Source organism: Diadema antillarum, unplaced genomic scaffold (assembly GCF_040938485.1).
Source record: "Diadema antillarum isolate AM-2024a unplaced genomic scaffold, OU_Dant_1.0 seq00001069_RagTag, whole genome shotgun sequence".
In the NCBI taxonomy this organism is placed as follows: domain Eukaryota; kingdom Metazoa; phylum Echinodermata; class Echinoidea; order Diadematoida; family Diadematidae; genus Diadema; species Diadema antillarum.
Genome location: NW_027271894.1, coordinates 1,368,967 through 1,384,805, shown reverse-complemented (window position 1 = coordinate 1,384,805; position 15,839 = coordinate 1,368,967). Strand labels below are relative to the sequence as shown.

At 37.6% G+C, this 15,839-nt stretch overlaps 1 protein-coding gene across 1 annotated transcript in view; it reads left to right on the top strand.

Moving 5' to 3' along the window:
• Positions 1-1,439: 1,439 nt before the first annotated feature.
• The window catches only part of LOC139743336 (uncharacterized), a 70,376-nt gene continuing 55,976 nt past the window's right edge, over positions 1,440-15,839 (top strand). The window contains exon 1 of the mRNA XM_071653827.1: positions 1,440-1,674. Coding sequence (XP_071509928.1) covers positions 1,608-1,674 — 67 coding nt within the window. The 5' untranslated portion in view covers positions 1,440-1,607. The remainder of the gene's footprint in view (positions 1,675-15,839) is intronic.

Genomic DNA, 15,839 nt, shown 5'->3' with positions numbered 1-15,839 from the left:
AACACCATGGTTGTCGATGCTTGCATGGTTTAACCAGGGAGGTGGATCACATCCCTGGTTTAACTGACTGCCTGCCAGACAATGGTATAACAGGAAAGACTCACAGATGGATTGGTATAACAGGAAAGACTCACAGATGGATTGGTATAACAGGAAAGACTCACAGATGGATTAAGGAATTTTTAACCCACAGGAAACAAAGGGTGGTGGTGGAAGGAGAAAGATCAGAATGGGTCACCGTAGACTCCAGGAGTCCCACAAGGTACGGTCACAGGTCCACTCTACTTTCTGTTATACATCAACGATTTGCCAAATGACTTAGACTCCACCTGTCGATTATTCGCTGATGACTGCATCATCTACAAACAGGTCTCGAGAGTAGAAGATGCACAAAACCTACAGAGAGACCTAGATACTCTAACTGAGTGGCAAGATAAGTGGCAGATGGACTTTGAAATGCCCAAAAAAGTCATGTCTATTACACATCACACATGCAAAAAACCCGGTCAAATACCAGTAGGCCTACTCACTAAACAACAGCACATTGACAGAGACAAAGTGTCACAGATACCTGGGGGTTGATATAATCATCAGATTTGTCCTGGAATGCGCACGTCGACAGAACAATACATGTGCTAAAGCCAACAGAGTTGTAGGATTTCAAAGGCGAAACCTTCATGATTGTAACAATAGAATTAAAGATACGACACATAAGACTCTTGTTAGACCATTACTAGATTACTGTTCTACAGTCTGGGACCCCCACACTCAGACTCTGGTAGACAGACTGGAAGCAGTGCAGAACAGAGCAGCGCGTTTTGTTAGAGGTGATTACTCTAGACACAGTAGTGTTACAAAAATGAAGCGTGAGCTGGGCTGGGAGCTGCTGAAACATCGACGCAGAGTAGGCCGCATTACCACATTCCACGAAGCGCTTGCGGGTCGCCTATCCATCCCAGTTCGAAAAGCCCTGCGTCCGGTCCGAAGGGTTCTCCGGAAATCATCTACAAATTTGTACTACAAGCTTCATCCCAATCGCCACGAACAAAAACTGTTATAAATACTCGTTTATTCCAAGAACAATTACAGACTGGAACTCACTCCCATCAACAGTTTCTAACATATCACAAACAAGGACTCTTTTAAAGCAGCAACCCTACAATACATCCAGGAGCAAAGCAACTAGACCCCACACTTCTCTCTCCGCGCAATTTTAACACCAGCGCACCCCCTGTCCGGATGGCCCCTATAAGGGTGTTGGACAGTACATACGAAGAAGAAGTGATAGACATTGCACATGCGTGACATGGTGTGTAAACATTTGAGCATCTCATAAGTGAAAGAGAATGTTGTTCACGGGGAATCCCCTGAGCTGGGCTATAACATGAACTTGTTATTGTGGAAAGCTATGCAGTTGAGACTGGGTATTTGCTCGGATCGAACTTGACTGTATTATTTTCACATAGGCATACAGCGCGATGGCCGGTTGAGCCACATTCATTGTAGTCACCTTATGGCTGTTTGAGATTAACCGATCCAAGCGTCCTAGGCCTAATGCGAGTTAATAGGCCTTTTACATACATGGAAAATTTTACCTTCCTGCTGCCATGGACCTATGTAGGTCCATGCTGTTGCTGATGGCAGTCATTTTTTGGAGACGTGCGTGTGGATCAGGTAAGCTCACACGATCAGTAATGAACGTATACTGTCCTGCTGTTCTTGTGAGTGTCAGTGTGTGGTATAGTGTTGGAGTGGCATCATTTCGTAGTCCCCGATAGAGGAGAAACAAGAAGCAGAAAATAACGTGAACTGGTTGATTCGTTTGAGGTCCTAGCCGTTGACTAAAACCAAGATGATAATGTCATGTGACTGTTACCTATAGAGGTGAAAAAAAGACTCGGAATGATTCAGTCATGTCCAGTAGAATCAAAATCGCGCAGCGGGGAGATATAAGGAAGTTAAATTTTTCTTAAGAATAAATTTAGCAGATTGCGAACATTCTGGCAGTACGCCAAATATCAGTCGTTGCATTATAGAGTCCTCACAGCCTGTAAACATGCAGAACAGAATCTCTCCTCCCCCCCCCCCCCTGACTACTCTCTAAAAAAAAAATCGAGTGAAAATTTTCACTCTAAAAAGAGTGAATACAAAAAAGAGTGAATTTCGAGTGAAATTGGAGTGAATTTTGAGTGAAAATGCTCATTTTCACTCATTTTGGAGTGACGTCAGGGATCACTCGAAGATTTGAAGATAAACTGCGCAAAGTTTATTCGCCTACATACATTTTGTGACCGACTCAATGTTTTCATGTATGTGGAGATTGCTACATCGAAGCGGTGATTAAGGTGATTGTCATACTTGCACTATCATTCGCACATTGACTGGACGCGGTTGTTACAAAGTCTGGATTTTTCATTTACCGCTGTGGATTTTTACTTTGGATTACCTTGCCTTTAACTAATTGATTTACTTCTGAGTGGATCATTTATCCGTGCATCGAATTGTCATCTTCTGGACATGTCCTGGGAATCTTCGAAATATTACATATTATCGCGGAATCACGTAAGTCATCAAGATTAATTGTACTTTGTGATTTACAGCTGTATTGTCATTATTGTTGTTAAATTGATACCTGATTATTTGTGCGATTATTCTCAGTGTGATTTTGGTCATAACAACACCTAATTGCTCCTGGTATAAAACTTAATTGTAGCCACAGCATTGTGGTCGGTTACATAGAGATAATGCTGTATAGTGATCGACATTATATCCTGAATTAGTTTGACTCTGCACCCTATAATAAGAATTAATCCTGTCGTACTTGCAACTTCTTAATCTGAAAACGCTGGATTACCGAGATCGTATGTAATAAGGCTATTTAGTGCATGGGCTATATATTTTTCTGAAGAACAATAATACTGGGTCTTTATCTTTTGGTGCAGCGAAGGAGAGTAATTTTTCCTCAAAGCATGATGACATTACAATGTGTAGCACTAGCTAGACCCTCTCCCATCACACTATAGCTTCCGACTTATATAAACCCTTCAAAAAAGTTTGGAAATCTGAGTTTTATCAATCATTTCTCATCTTTCCTTAAAAATGATTTATTTGTGCTTAGTACCACACAAAGATTGTTTAATTCTCTTTAAAATGATACCATACATGTCATGATTATCGTATAGACCGATTCAAGCGACTGTTCATGGAAGTGCGCCCTCTTAAGGCGACGCCGTAACTGGGGGCCAAACAGGCCGGGTCGGCAAGCGCCGTGCGTGCGTGGCAAGTGTGCCGGCGGCAGCCAGTGTTTTTACCCGCCAGCCGGCCAGCTAGCTATCTCTGGCGCTGGCAGCGATCGACGCATCTGGCAGAGACTCCAACCCCATGCACCCTCTGATCTGGAGATTCTCCCGCCCGAAACCCCTAGCAAACGGGAGACTCCAAGTTGATGTGTGCGAAGCGCGAAGTCCCTAGGATTCTAGATGTTCTCTGGTGCTATCTAAGGCTTATTTTTTCAATATAGGATAGAAATAAGTAAGAAATCCTTTCCACCGGGAGACACAGAGCCAGGGCGGGAGAAATCAAATCTCAAACGGGAGAACGGGAGATTGTGCAAAAATGGGCTTTCGGCGGGAGATCTCCCGTCGAAAACGGGAGAGTTGGAGTCTCTGATCTGGATTTGTGACAACTACAGTCTATATATATATATATATATATATATATATATTTTTTTTTGCTAGCTAATTAAAAATAGATAAAATTAAACAACTTATACCGACTATGAGCGAATGGGTAGATGACATACGGCTGTAGCCAAAACTTGAATTTCAAGGTAAATATCGGTACGATCCGTGAGTGTTTGTAGACTCTATTTCTTTGGCGATGACTTGGGTACTCGCGTGTAAGCCCCGTATATTCACATTTGAGCTAGACTTGCAAGAGAATAAAAACCGCTGGGGAGAATTACTGCTAGGCGCAGGCAGACGTCTTGCTAATAAGCCTAGGCTGTTGACAAGTTAACTGATGTAATTAAATACAAATAATGAATAATAATCTTGAGCTAGATAATGGCGCAATAAATTGGAAGCTATCACAACCAGTTAACGTAACCTTTTTAGGGCAGGCTTTTGCCTTTACTCTGGAGTGTCGGGCCATTAGGGATAGAATCTGTCTAACGTTAGATCTTGTCTAGAAATCTAGGCAAGAGTCCAGACTAGATCTAGACCTATTGACTTCTCTAGAACCCTACATCCTATCATTTTCGGTTGTCGATAACTTCAGGCAAGCCTACTGAGTAAACCAAACGGAATATAAATCTAGGCGTTTCTAGACCGTATCATATATGCCTAAACTTAAGTTACGACTACGTCGCCTGATGTACAACCGAAACTTCTACTGTTTTAGGTCCAAAGTAACCTTGCATAACATCACGCTAACGCCTAATATTATAATCTACAAAAGTGATTTTGAAATCATACTTTCTTAGTATGATTATGAAACAGATGTTTGCCACCATCCATGGTTTAATACTTATAAGTATCACTTTATCAAGTCAAATTCAGAGTTCCAGGCCAAAATTGAATAGGCCTATGGTCAATTCAGTGCTGAACATTGAAGAAGTGAAAACAATATAAGAATTTAACGCATCTTGAAACATTTATTTAGCTGTAGTGTAGGCTGTAAAATGTTTGTCATAATGATAAAGTCTAGCCAGGAAGTGGATTCTAACTTTGACAAGTAGAACACCAAGGATAAAAAAAAAAAAAAAAAAAAAAAAAAAACGGCGGTGAATTATCAAATTCTTTGATGTAAACTTGTCTTCTAAGATGAACAACATATTTTACGAATATGCAGTGATAGGCCCTAACCTAATCAAATAGAGAATCTAGTAGACATAGTTTGTTTCAAAATCTGTGCATTTTTACACCGTTGTATTTCACTTAATTTTCTTTAATTTTGCCTTAATTTATCATGCGTCAGCGGTGTCTGAATTTCACACACTGCCGTGCAGCTTCCATTTCCAGTTTTTTTTTCCTGTTATTTGTGCACCCAACAACTGCACAATGTGTTTTCCTGATCCTTCCTTTGAAGCTTTCAAAGTAGATCAATATCACTCAATTTGTCCAAAAGAAAGGCATTAAAAGCCGCTGAATGACTTTTCCACACAGTGAGTAAACAAGCACAATATTAGCGCGGCGCCAGCGGTCGCCGGCCGCGGCGCAGCGGCAGCGCCCGGCTACTAAATATATGCGCGATGGGTACGCTAGGCTGCTGAGCTGCAAGTGCAACTTCGCTGGGTAGCTAGCTCGCTGGAAGCCCCCGTTGGCCCCCAGTTATGGCGACCGTTATAGCGCCGCTAGCGGCGGTAGGTGAATAGGTCATCGAAATTGAATTGGTCTATACATGGAGGTGCAGTGCTTACAAATATGAGGTAAAGTCAGAATTGAAAAGTTGCAAAATGGCCCAATTTTTGACGTCCGTAATGCAGTTTCCTCGTGATGAGTGAGTTCCCCATTTTTTCTTTGGTGTTCATTCACTGTAACATCAGCATTTTTATGGAGTGAAACATGCATGGGTTCAACCAAATAGATAAACACACACACACACACATACGCACACACACACACACACACACACACACAAACGATCATGACTCAAACCATTTCATCTCACAGAACCTCGCCACATTAACCGCAACAAAGACATAAAGAGGTGAAATGGCATGGTCTTGATTTTATTGGAATTTCATCTTTATTTTGTCTTCATTTTGTCATTATTTTGTGTTTACTTTATGTTTACTTTGTCTTTATATTGTCAATGAACATGATCGGGGCTCATCTGGTGAACGAGCCAAGTGCTTGCACCACCGCCTGGCACCGTGTCCTCATGCTGTTGATTAGCGTCAACCAGTATCTGACGGAGTCCTGCCTATGTCGTTGCATTTGTGACCCTCTTCCCTACAGCTCGACCAAGTTGATCCCAAAAATGTTCTATGAACAATTCAGATTTCCAAACTTTTCTTGAAGGGTTAGAAGATTATATACCTCAATGTATTATATAGAATCCTCTCATCTGATTGGTTAAAAGGGGAGTCATGAAAATAGCTGCGCCCCATTGTTGATCAAAATGACGTCATGATTTACTGTGCCCGGGGCACAGTTGATTGACTGTGCCCTGTAAATACGTTTGGAGACAGACAGTCGCAACCCCGTACACATAGATCACATGTACGCACCAATGATACGACCGCCGCGCTGTCGATCAGCGTTGATTACGAATGCTACGGTAGGCCTATCTATATTTCGGAATCTATATTTTCGGTATATAAAACAAATAATGACAGCTTGATATTCGAGGCACAGTTAAAATTATGTAAGCCCTCGGTGATGTGAAAACCATAACTATGCCCTCAGCTTCGCTTCGGGCATATGGTTTTCACATCACCTTGTTCGCTTCGGGCATAGTTATGGTTTTCACATCACCTTGGGCCCATAGTTTTAGCTTTGCCCCTCATAGCAGTCATTATTTGTATAATAGGCAATTTTATTATACCCCCGCCACAAATAGTGTGAAGGGGGTATATAGGAATCACCGTGATGTTGGTAGGGCGGGCGGTCGGGCGGTCGGTCGGTCGGGCGGCAGGTGGGTCGGTCGGTCGGTCGGTCTGTTGCAAAATCTTGCGTCGCGAACTCCTCCAACAGTTTTTAAGCAATTTTAATGAAACTTAGGTAAATGATGATATTGAGGTATAGATGTGCAAGACATGTTTTTTGTGTTTGTCGGACAATGCGTTGCCATGGTAACCATAATTTTACCAAAACCTTGTGGATTGAATAACTTCCATAGTATTTGAGCAATCAATTTCAAAATTGGTATCTATGATGATCTATAGGTGTAGTTATGCAAGACACTCTTTGTGTTTGTACTTGACAAAGCGTTGCCATGGTAACCGCATGTTTTCTTCGAAATCTTGTGGAGTGAACAACTTCCACAGTTTTGAAGCAATTGAAATCAAATTCGGTAGGCATTATAGGCTTGAGGCATAGATGTGGAACACATAATTTTTGTGTTTGTCCGACAAAGCGTTGCCATGGTAACCACAATTTTACCAAAATCTTGTGGATTGAATAACTTCCACATCATTCAAGCAATTAAGGTCAAATTTAGTATGTATGATGATCGGGAGTTGTAGTTATGCAAGACACCAATGTGTTAATATAAGAAAAATGTGTTGCCATGGTAACCCCTCATTTTTGTATCAAATTGAACCATTTAATCTATGAAGGTGAAATTTGGTGTGTATGATGCTCTTTAAGTGTAGTTTTGCAAAATGTCCTTTGTATTTGTACCGGACAATGCGTTGCCGTGGTAACCACATTTTTTTTTTAAATCCTGTGGAGTGAACTTCTTCCACAGTTTTCAAGCAATTGAAACCAAATTTGGTTGGCATTATGGCCCAGAGGTATAGATGTAGAACACATAATTTTGTGTTTGTCACACAAACCGTTGCCATGGTAACCACAATTTCACCAAAACCTTGCAGATCGAATAACTTTTCCATCATTCAAGCAATTAAAGTCAAATTTAGTATGTATCATGATCTAGAAGTGTAGTTTTGCAAGACACCAATGTGTTAGTGTAAGGAAAGTGTGTTGCCATGGTAACCACTCATTTTTGTATCAAAATAAACCATTCAAGCTATGAAGGTCAAATTTGGTGTGTATGATGGTCTCTAAGTGTAGTGATGCTGGGGAAAAGCATGTTTCCATTTGCTGTAAGTTTTATAATCAGTGTCAACTCTGTAATTGTACAGTAAACTAAAATTATTCTGTTTCCATTTCGACAAGTGCACAAACTTGGTATTGACGTCATTGCCCTCATGACATCACATACTATAAAGCAACACTAGGGGCGGGGGGTATCAATCACCTTCAGTGATAATTCTAGTTATCTAAGAAACCTAGGACTGTGAATACATCAAACTATATAAACTTTGGCACACTGGACGTTAGTTGAGCTGTCATGCATTAGTTTTGATTATTTATGAAATAGAAGCTGTTCATTAGTGCACAAAAATGCTCAGCCCTGGATGTACTGTAGGTATTCGAAATATCCGTAACATTTATATATTGCTACATTTTGAGTTACTGCGAGTTTGAATATCGTTATAAAAAGTCAAAAGGCTAATCTGTGTTATATTCATATGTCACAACTTCATTTCAGACATAAGCAGTTACAAGTAGATTAGGTACATTACAATATGATACAAAAGTTGACAAATAAATTAGGGGTCAATGTCGAACAAACTGTCCTCAGATATTTAGCTACTGCTAATACAAACGATCTCATGAAATGGCAAGAGTAACATTTGACATTTTTTGAAAATAAATAACATTCCATTTGAAAAAAAAATATCTGAAAAGGTAAATACAAGCATGTAACCTCTACTTTCAGAAAAAAAAGACAAAACTGTAACGCTTAAGATGTCAAGTCCTAACGCTACAATCATGACTTTATATGTTTCATTATATAAATCAAATTTTATTCTAATCCAACATTTCTGTACATGTTAAATGATGTGTAGATTGGTCTATGTGATTAAACTATACTTTTGAATGAATGTTATAAGCATGATAAGGCATGCAAAAAAGTCGGGATCAAAGCATTTTGTCAGTATCTGCAAACATTTTCTGCAGTAACTGCTACATACTGACCTGGATTGAAACATAAGCTTGTTTCAGGGTGCATTGTTTGCAATTCCATTCTTTGAGTTCAATTAAGATAATGTCTCGTTGCATCTTGACCTTTTGAAGTTGCAAAAATATTGTCTGAAATGCATAATGTCCGTAAAGCTAGAACTGCTCTGTTTGTTTATTTGTGTGTGTGTTTGTGTGTGTGTGTGTGTGTGTGTGTGTGTGTGTTTATGTATACCTCGGTACCTCATCATCTCTGGTCCACATGGATACATTTTACAAATCTAGTTTGTTTAGCATATGTATATAAAGATATATATATATATATATATATATATGTATATATAAAATATATATCTATATTTGTTTCAATAATGACTTTAAAATATGTGGCATATACATATTTTCTGATGTGCATATTTCTGCAAAGTGAGGAAATTTAGAGAAAGAGAGATGATTCCTCTTGCAGTTTCTTTTTAGCACTGCTTTTGTCACGGCATTAGTTTGTGTGTATACTTCCCATATAGAGAGGGAAGCACGTGGAGCCAATCGAAACTTCACGTGCCACGTCTTTTGATTTTGATCATTGTTACGCACAGAAAGAAAACCCATAAATAACCCCCACGACCCGGCTTGAACCCCAGAGTTCGATGGGGATAAAGGGTGAATCATTAATGCATTGTGCGCACGCTGTAAGCAGTGACACAGGGTGGACATTTTTCATTTCCACTATGGATATGTATGACTTGGAAGATATGAGCCAATCTCAGTACTGGTCGAGCAGAGTATTTCAATTTTCTCGCATGATTACACTTAGCACATTGTCTACCGAAATCTGAGGGGTTATGCACACACACACACACACACAAAATCCCTCACATCTGCTGCAGTTCTTACTGTTTTTACTGTGTTTATACTTTACTGTAACTGTCTTTGTACTATTTGTGTTTTGTTTTGTGTATATTTCCGTGTTATGTTCTGTACATATGTCTATGTTTGTGCATTTGGAAGAGATGTGAAATAAATTGAATTGAATTGATATTAAGTTGAAAAGTTACTCAGGGATCCTTTACTAAACTGTCAACAGATAATGTCGCCAGTGGGATTCCCCCATTCCCTACTCGAAAAAAAAAAATCACAAAAATATTATAAACATATTTCAAAAACCACGCCAAAAAATATTTTAACGACATTTTTGTATTCAAAAGTGTACTGAAAATACAAGAAAAAAACCCTACAAAATATATTTTTGAAAATATATATTTTTTTCATACAGTTTTGGAACACCGAATACTGTATGTTAGAAATATATTTTTTGAATATTTTTTGTCACGTCGTGCTGCTGCAGCAAAAAAAAAAAAACAAAAAAAAAACTGTAAAAATATGTTTTCTAGCTATTTTTAATACCTTTATGATTTGGGGCTACAAAAATACTGCAAACATATATTTTTCAAATATTTTCGTTTAACATGTTCGAGTTTGGACAAAATAAATAGTATTTTCGTGAGTTATGTTGATGTTTTAGCGTATCCCAGAACACATATATAGAATGTACATTCTGTATATATGAAGACATTATCAATATCCAAATTAACCTTTCACAATCGTAATCCTACAGCTAGTCTTAGAGCCTAGGCCTATGAAAACCTATATGTATCTATACCCTATGCCTAGTTGGTACCAGACACATCACACTCACTTATATAGGGCCATTTAGATATAATGTTTTAAGACGTGGTTACCAAGTAAATTACACTTTTGATATTGAAAAATGGAAATGCCTCCTCATACCACAAGATGAAATTATGGATAACACAACAATAATATTGAGTAAACTTTTTAACACAGTTAAAATCCTATTGTAATCATAAAAACAATTAGAACTATTCTATTATTATGTTTTCTTTTTCCATAGCAAGAGAATTTGAATAGCTTATGAATAATCATGCATGACCAGTAGAAACCAGTAAAAACCAACCGGTATTATGGTTAATGGGTTTTAATCTGGAATGAACTGGTAAGCAAGCCCAGTCAGGTACATAGCTTTCAAGTGTCAACAAACTGTTTACACACAAATTAACACACACACAGACACACACACGCACACATACACACACAGATATATATATATATATATATATATATATATATATACACACACAAGATCATTATACATACCTGGTCTACATAATAGTTTGCTAGTTGAAATGTCAACTGACTTCAATTTGTACCAACTGAATTCACTTTTATCACAATTTTACCACATTTTTAATTTTAAAGCATATTTTAATGCGTTTGTTTATCAATTTGTTTTTCAATAATTAAGCTGAAAAAAAGTACGGAAAAAGTATAAGTAGTATTTCAAATTTGACAAAAATACCCCCAAAATTTCCTGTTTTAAGAGTATTTTTACAAACTGACAAGGACGTTTATAGGGAAGATGAAAAAATATAGGAAAAATATTCGTCTCATCTCAAGACTCGAAAAAATACCCCCAGAATATGCTATTTTCATAGTATTTTTTTAAATATGAATAAAATATGCTATTTTTAAGGTATTTTTCCAAAAAAAAAAAAATCGCAAAAATATGCAGTTTAAAAGAAAATACTCAAAACATGTCCGAAAAATAAGTAAAAAATATATTTTTCAGTTGGGAAAAACGACTGGGGTTATTGTGGTATTCTTCAGGTCATTTTTCTCAGCCGTCCAATCAAAATGCACAATTTAAGTACAGCAGTGATATTATAATTGTTTGTCAGTAAAGGCAACCTTAACCAGGTTTGAGATTCGATGAAGTTATCGAGCAATCGTAGTTTCATGGTCAGTTTCAGATTTATATTATGCCTGGAGGAGGATATTTTTTGTTACAGCATATGCTGTTGGCAGTCTTTTCATGTGGATTAGCGAATGGTTCGGGTAAGTGTACACAATCATGCTATTTGGTGCTGAATTTATCGTTAACCCTATAAAGCCCAAGGGGGGGCACATTGTGCCCCCCCTACCAGATTTTCGTTTGCCACTCCTTCGTCCTTAATCCGATTTCAACCAAATTTGGTGACTTTTCCTAAAATCTTATTGGGAACATTTTGATATATAATTTAGCTATATTTGATGTTGCTGGTTGCCATGGCAACCATAAACTGACAACCATGTCAGTCAGATTTTGCATCTTTTTTCTGTTCTCATTTCATTTAACAGCATTACAGTGTATGAAATGGGTGCTTCTTGGCTGAAATTTGTTGAAGAAGCAAAATTTGAAGTAATTATGGCCCTGGAAAGTTTTTCTTATTATTTCCTTTGTTTTTATGTGACAAAGGCATAAAACAATAGATATAATAGAGATAATTGAAAACAATAATATTTTCTACAGATTGCCCTTATATTTTGAGTTATTTTGATTCCTTCACCTAAGTTATGCCTCTAATATCATTAGTTTATCATATTACCAATTTGCAATCTCAAAATTCCACTATTATGCAAATATGAAATGTCATAACTATACATGTTCCCATCCCAAACATTTCATCTCAGGTCTCATAATGTATCACTATGTTGATATGAATAGCGCCCCCATGTGGTGACCTTGAGAAATTTCAAACATAACAAATAATAAAATTCCACTTGCTTATCATTTGTGGCAAATATGAAAATGATTGGTCTATAAAAGGACATATATAATGGGGATAAAGAAATTATACCGAAAAATCATGTTTTTAGCATGTTTCCTATGTATTTCTTTATATTTTTGTAAATAGCGCCCTCTATGGGTGACCTTGAGAAAATTCAAATGTATGGTCATGTAGAGTATGAGTTACTCTACCCACGTGCCAAATATGATGATGATACATCAAATAATAAAAAAGTTATATAGGGGGGGCACAATGTGCCCCCCCTTGGGCCTGCGAGGGGTCAAAATAGCTTGGGCTTAATAGGGTTAAGACATGCACATGATTGCATATCATGGGACACACGTGTTTCATGTTATACAGACTCTACATTGAGATATGGACTTGTCCACGTGTTTCAAAACAATACTGTTTTAGACACATATGTATGGAAAGTATCAGGTATAACTGGTTATAGCGGAAATGTCTATTGTCATGTTGCTTTACGATGGGGTTTTTTCATTTGGCACCTCGATCCATGGCCAAGCAAATGGTAGAAAATTACGTGTTTTACTCTGTTCGATAACTCGGAACCCAGTTCAATCGTCCAATACTGTGTGATTGCAACATGCAGGTCTATACGCCTTAACCTGCAACAGGATGCACTTGAAGAAACTTTCAGATTTGTCACGAGGAACAAAGCTAGATACATATATATTTCTTATTTTTGTTTGACTAAAATTTCCAGTGCTTATCTTGAGGATACCAGAAACAAATTTACATGCGTATCTGATTATTTGATGTTTAGGTGACATTTCTTGTTTTGTGATCGTTTGATTTTGTTATTCGTTCGTTCTACTGCAAACTTCAGCATAAAAGAGAGAGAGAAAAGGCCTTCTCCCCCGGCATCAAAAATCATTCAAGCCATATAGGCCTGTTCAATGAATTACAAAAAACAGCCAAGAAAAAAAAAAACACACACCCATAACCAAAAAAATGACAAACATAAAAAACAACAACAACAACAAACAGGGCTTAAATCATGTGCATCAAATTGTTTGAAATTTGATCGAATCTTGTCTTTCGTTACCGTAATCATAACACTATAATAAAATGTGTTTTAAACTAGTTGAAACTGTTTCAAGTGATTCAGTTTTTATGCCTCCGCCACGAAGTGGTGCCGGAGGCATTATGTTTTCGGGTTGTCCGTCCGTCCGTCCGTCCTTCCGTCCGTCCGTCCGTCCGTCCTTCTGTCCGTCCGTCCGTCCTTCCGTCCGTCCGTAATGAATTTTGTGGACAAGGTAACTATCAAAAGCTGTTGAGGTATCTTAATGAAACTTGGCATGTACGTGTATTAGGGGGTGAAGTTGTGCCTATCAACTTTTGGGTGCACATGCTCAAGGTCAAAGGTCAAAAGGTCAAGGTCAAATACATAAAATTTCACTATTTCCACCATATCTATGCAATGCCTGAAGATATTTTCCTGAAACTTAGTGTATACATGTATTACCCAATTTAGATTCTCTGGTGAAAGTTTGGGTCATGAGGTCAAAGGCCAAAGGTCAAAAGGTCGAGTAAAAGTATTAAAACTTCTTTTTTTTTCTCTGTAAATTGGAAAATTGTTCAAGGTATCTTCATGGAACATAGTATATACATGTACTGACTGGCAGTGATTATCTAGAGAATGTAGGGTTCATGGGGTCAAAGGTCAGGGGTCAAAGGTCAAGTGCAACACTTCAAAATTTTACTATTTCCCTCATGTTCATGCAATGCCAGCAGGATTAGTATTCTTTTTTTTTACACTTGGTGTATGCATGTGTAACCTAATAGAAATTCTCTGGAGAGTTTTTTTTTTTTTTTTCTTTTTTTTATTGCCTCAAAGGTCAAAAGGTCAAAGATCAAGTGAAAGTGCTGAACTAACTTTTTCCTCCATATCTCGGAAGTGGCTCAATTTATCGTGAAACTTACTGCATATCTATGCATGTTCTTCGTGAAAGTGATTATCTTATGAATTTTAGGGTCAAAGGCCAGATGAACATGGTAACAAATACTATTCAGTACAGAAATTGCACTTTTTCTCCATACCGGTACCATGAAAATTACTCATTGCATTAAATGTATGAATGGGTCAAAGTCAAGTTAAAGTCCTTAAATCCCCAAATACATGCTCTCCTATTCATCCAATTAAACCAAGGTCAAGGAAGGTGAACATTCAACACATTTGTGACAAACTTGTCATTTCAATATTTTGCCAGTTTTGTGAAAATGTAATCACACATTGTCCACATGAACTATCTAGACCTATTAGGAGAATCATGCATTATGGCGGAGGCATACCAGTCGCCATAGCGACATTTCTAGTTGTTTTTATTTTCCCTGTTCCCCTGCATATCTTACGTTAGGCTTTCAAAAACGTTTATTATTGAAAAACAATCAATACGAGTACAGAGCGCACATCTTCGTCACGATTTGGAAATGGGGACACGTCCTTCCACATGACTCTCCCCTCTCAGTCCACCTCCAAAACAATTCAGTTGACAATGATTAGAGACGAACGCGTGAAACTATAAGAGGTGCACATTTCACGATTTGGCCATTCACATCTCCCCTGGATGATTATTCTCTTTGTAGACACACTGTTTTACTACAGAATTTCCAAGGTATTCTATCCAACGTATGCTACCCAGATTACTGAACTGAAAATACAATTCAGCTGCCGTGTGTGTGTGTGTGTGTGTGTGTGTGGGAGGGGGTGATCGTTACTGGGGAAGTTCACCTTGATAGCTATGAAATTTTAACTAATGGGTTTGAGCAGTCTTGCACAGACAGTTTAATGTCTTTTGTATTCATGTGTGTGTGTGTGTGTGTGTGTTACCATGACTAGATGATATAGAAAATATACTGAGCTGAAACGTTGAATTGGGTTTTATTTACCACTGAAATAAGTACCACTTCTTGCACTGTCACCTTAAGTATGAAGTAACTGTTGTTGTTTGTTAACAATCTTATCATCATTTTGTTTTGTTTCAAAGCATAACAATAATAGGATTACCGATGTAGAATAAGAAGGTATCTATATGAATTGTGGATCCCCCCGCAATAGCACACAAAAAATGATACTTTACAAGAAATGCGTTATTATATATATATATATATATATATATATATTTATTTCTTATGAACCATTTTTTAACCAAGACTGAAAAAAAAGATATGATACCTCGAAGAATCCAGTTGTAACCAAAACAAAAATTTTGGAATATGTGAGACAAACCAGCATATCTCTATTTTCTAGATCTCTGACATCCGAAAGATAATGATTGATACTGTAAACTCTCCTGCGCTTGATATTTCCTTAGGGGGAAAAAATCGGCAATATGTTTTTTTTTTAACTCTTGCTTTCAAATTCTTAATAAGTCATTGATTGTTCTCTTTTAAAATTGCTTTTTCTGTTCTTGTAAAATTGGAATTGCCATTTCCAAAGTCATTTCGACAATGTAGAGGACTGGCAAGAATAACAGAGTGTATAAGACTTCAGCCCATT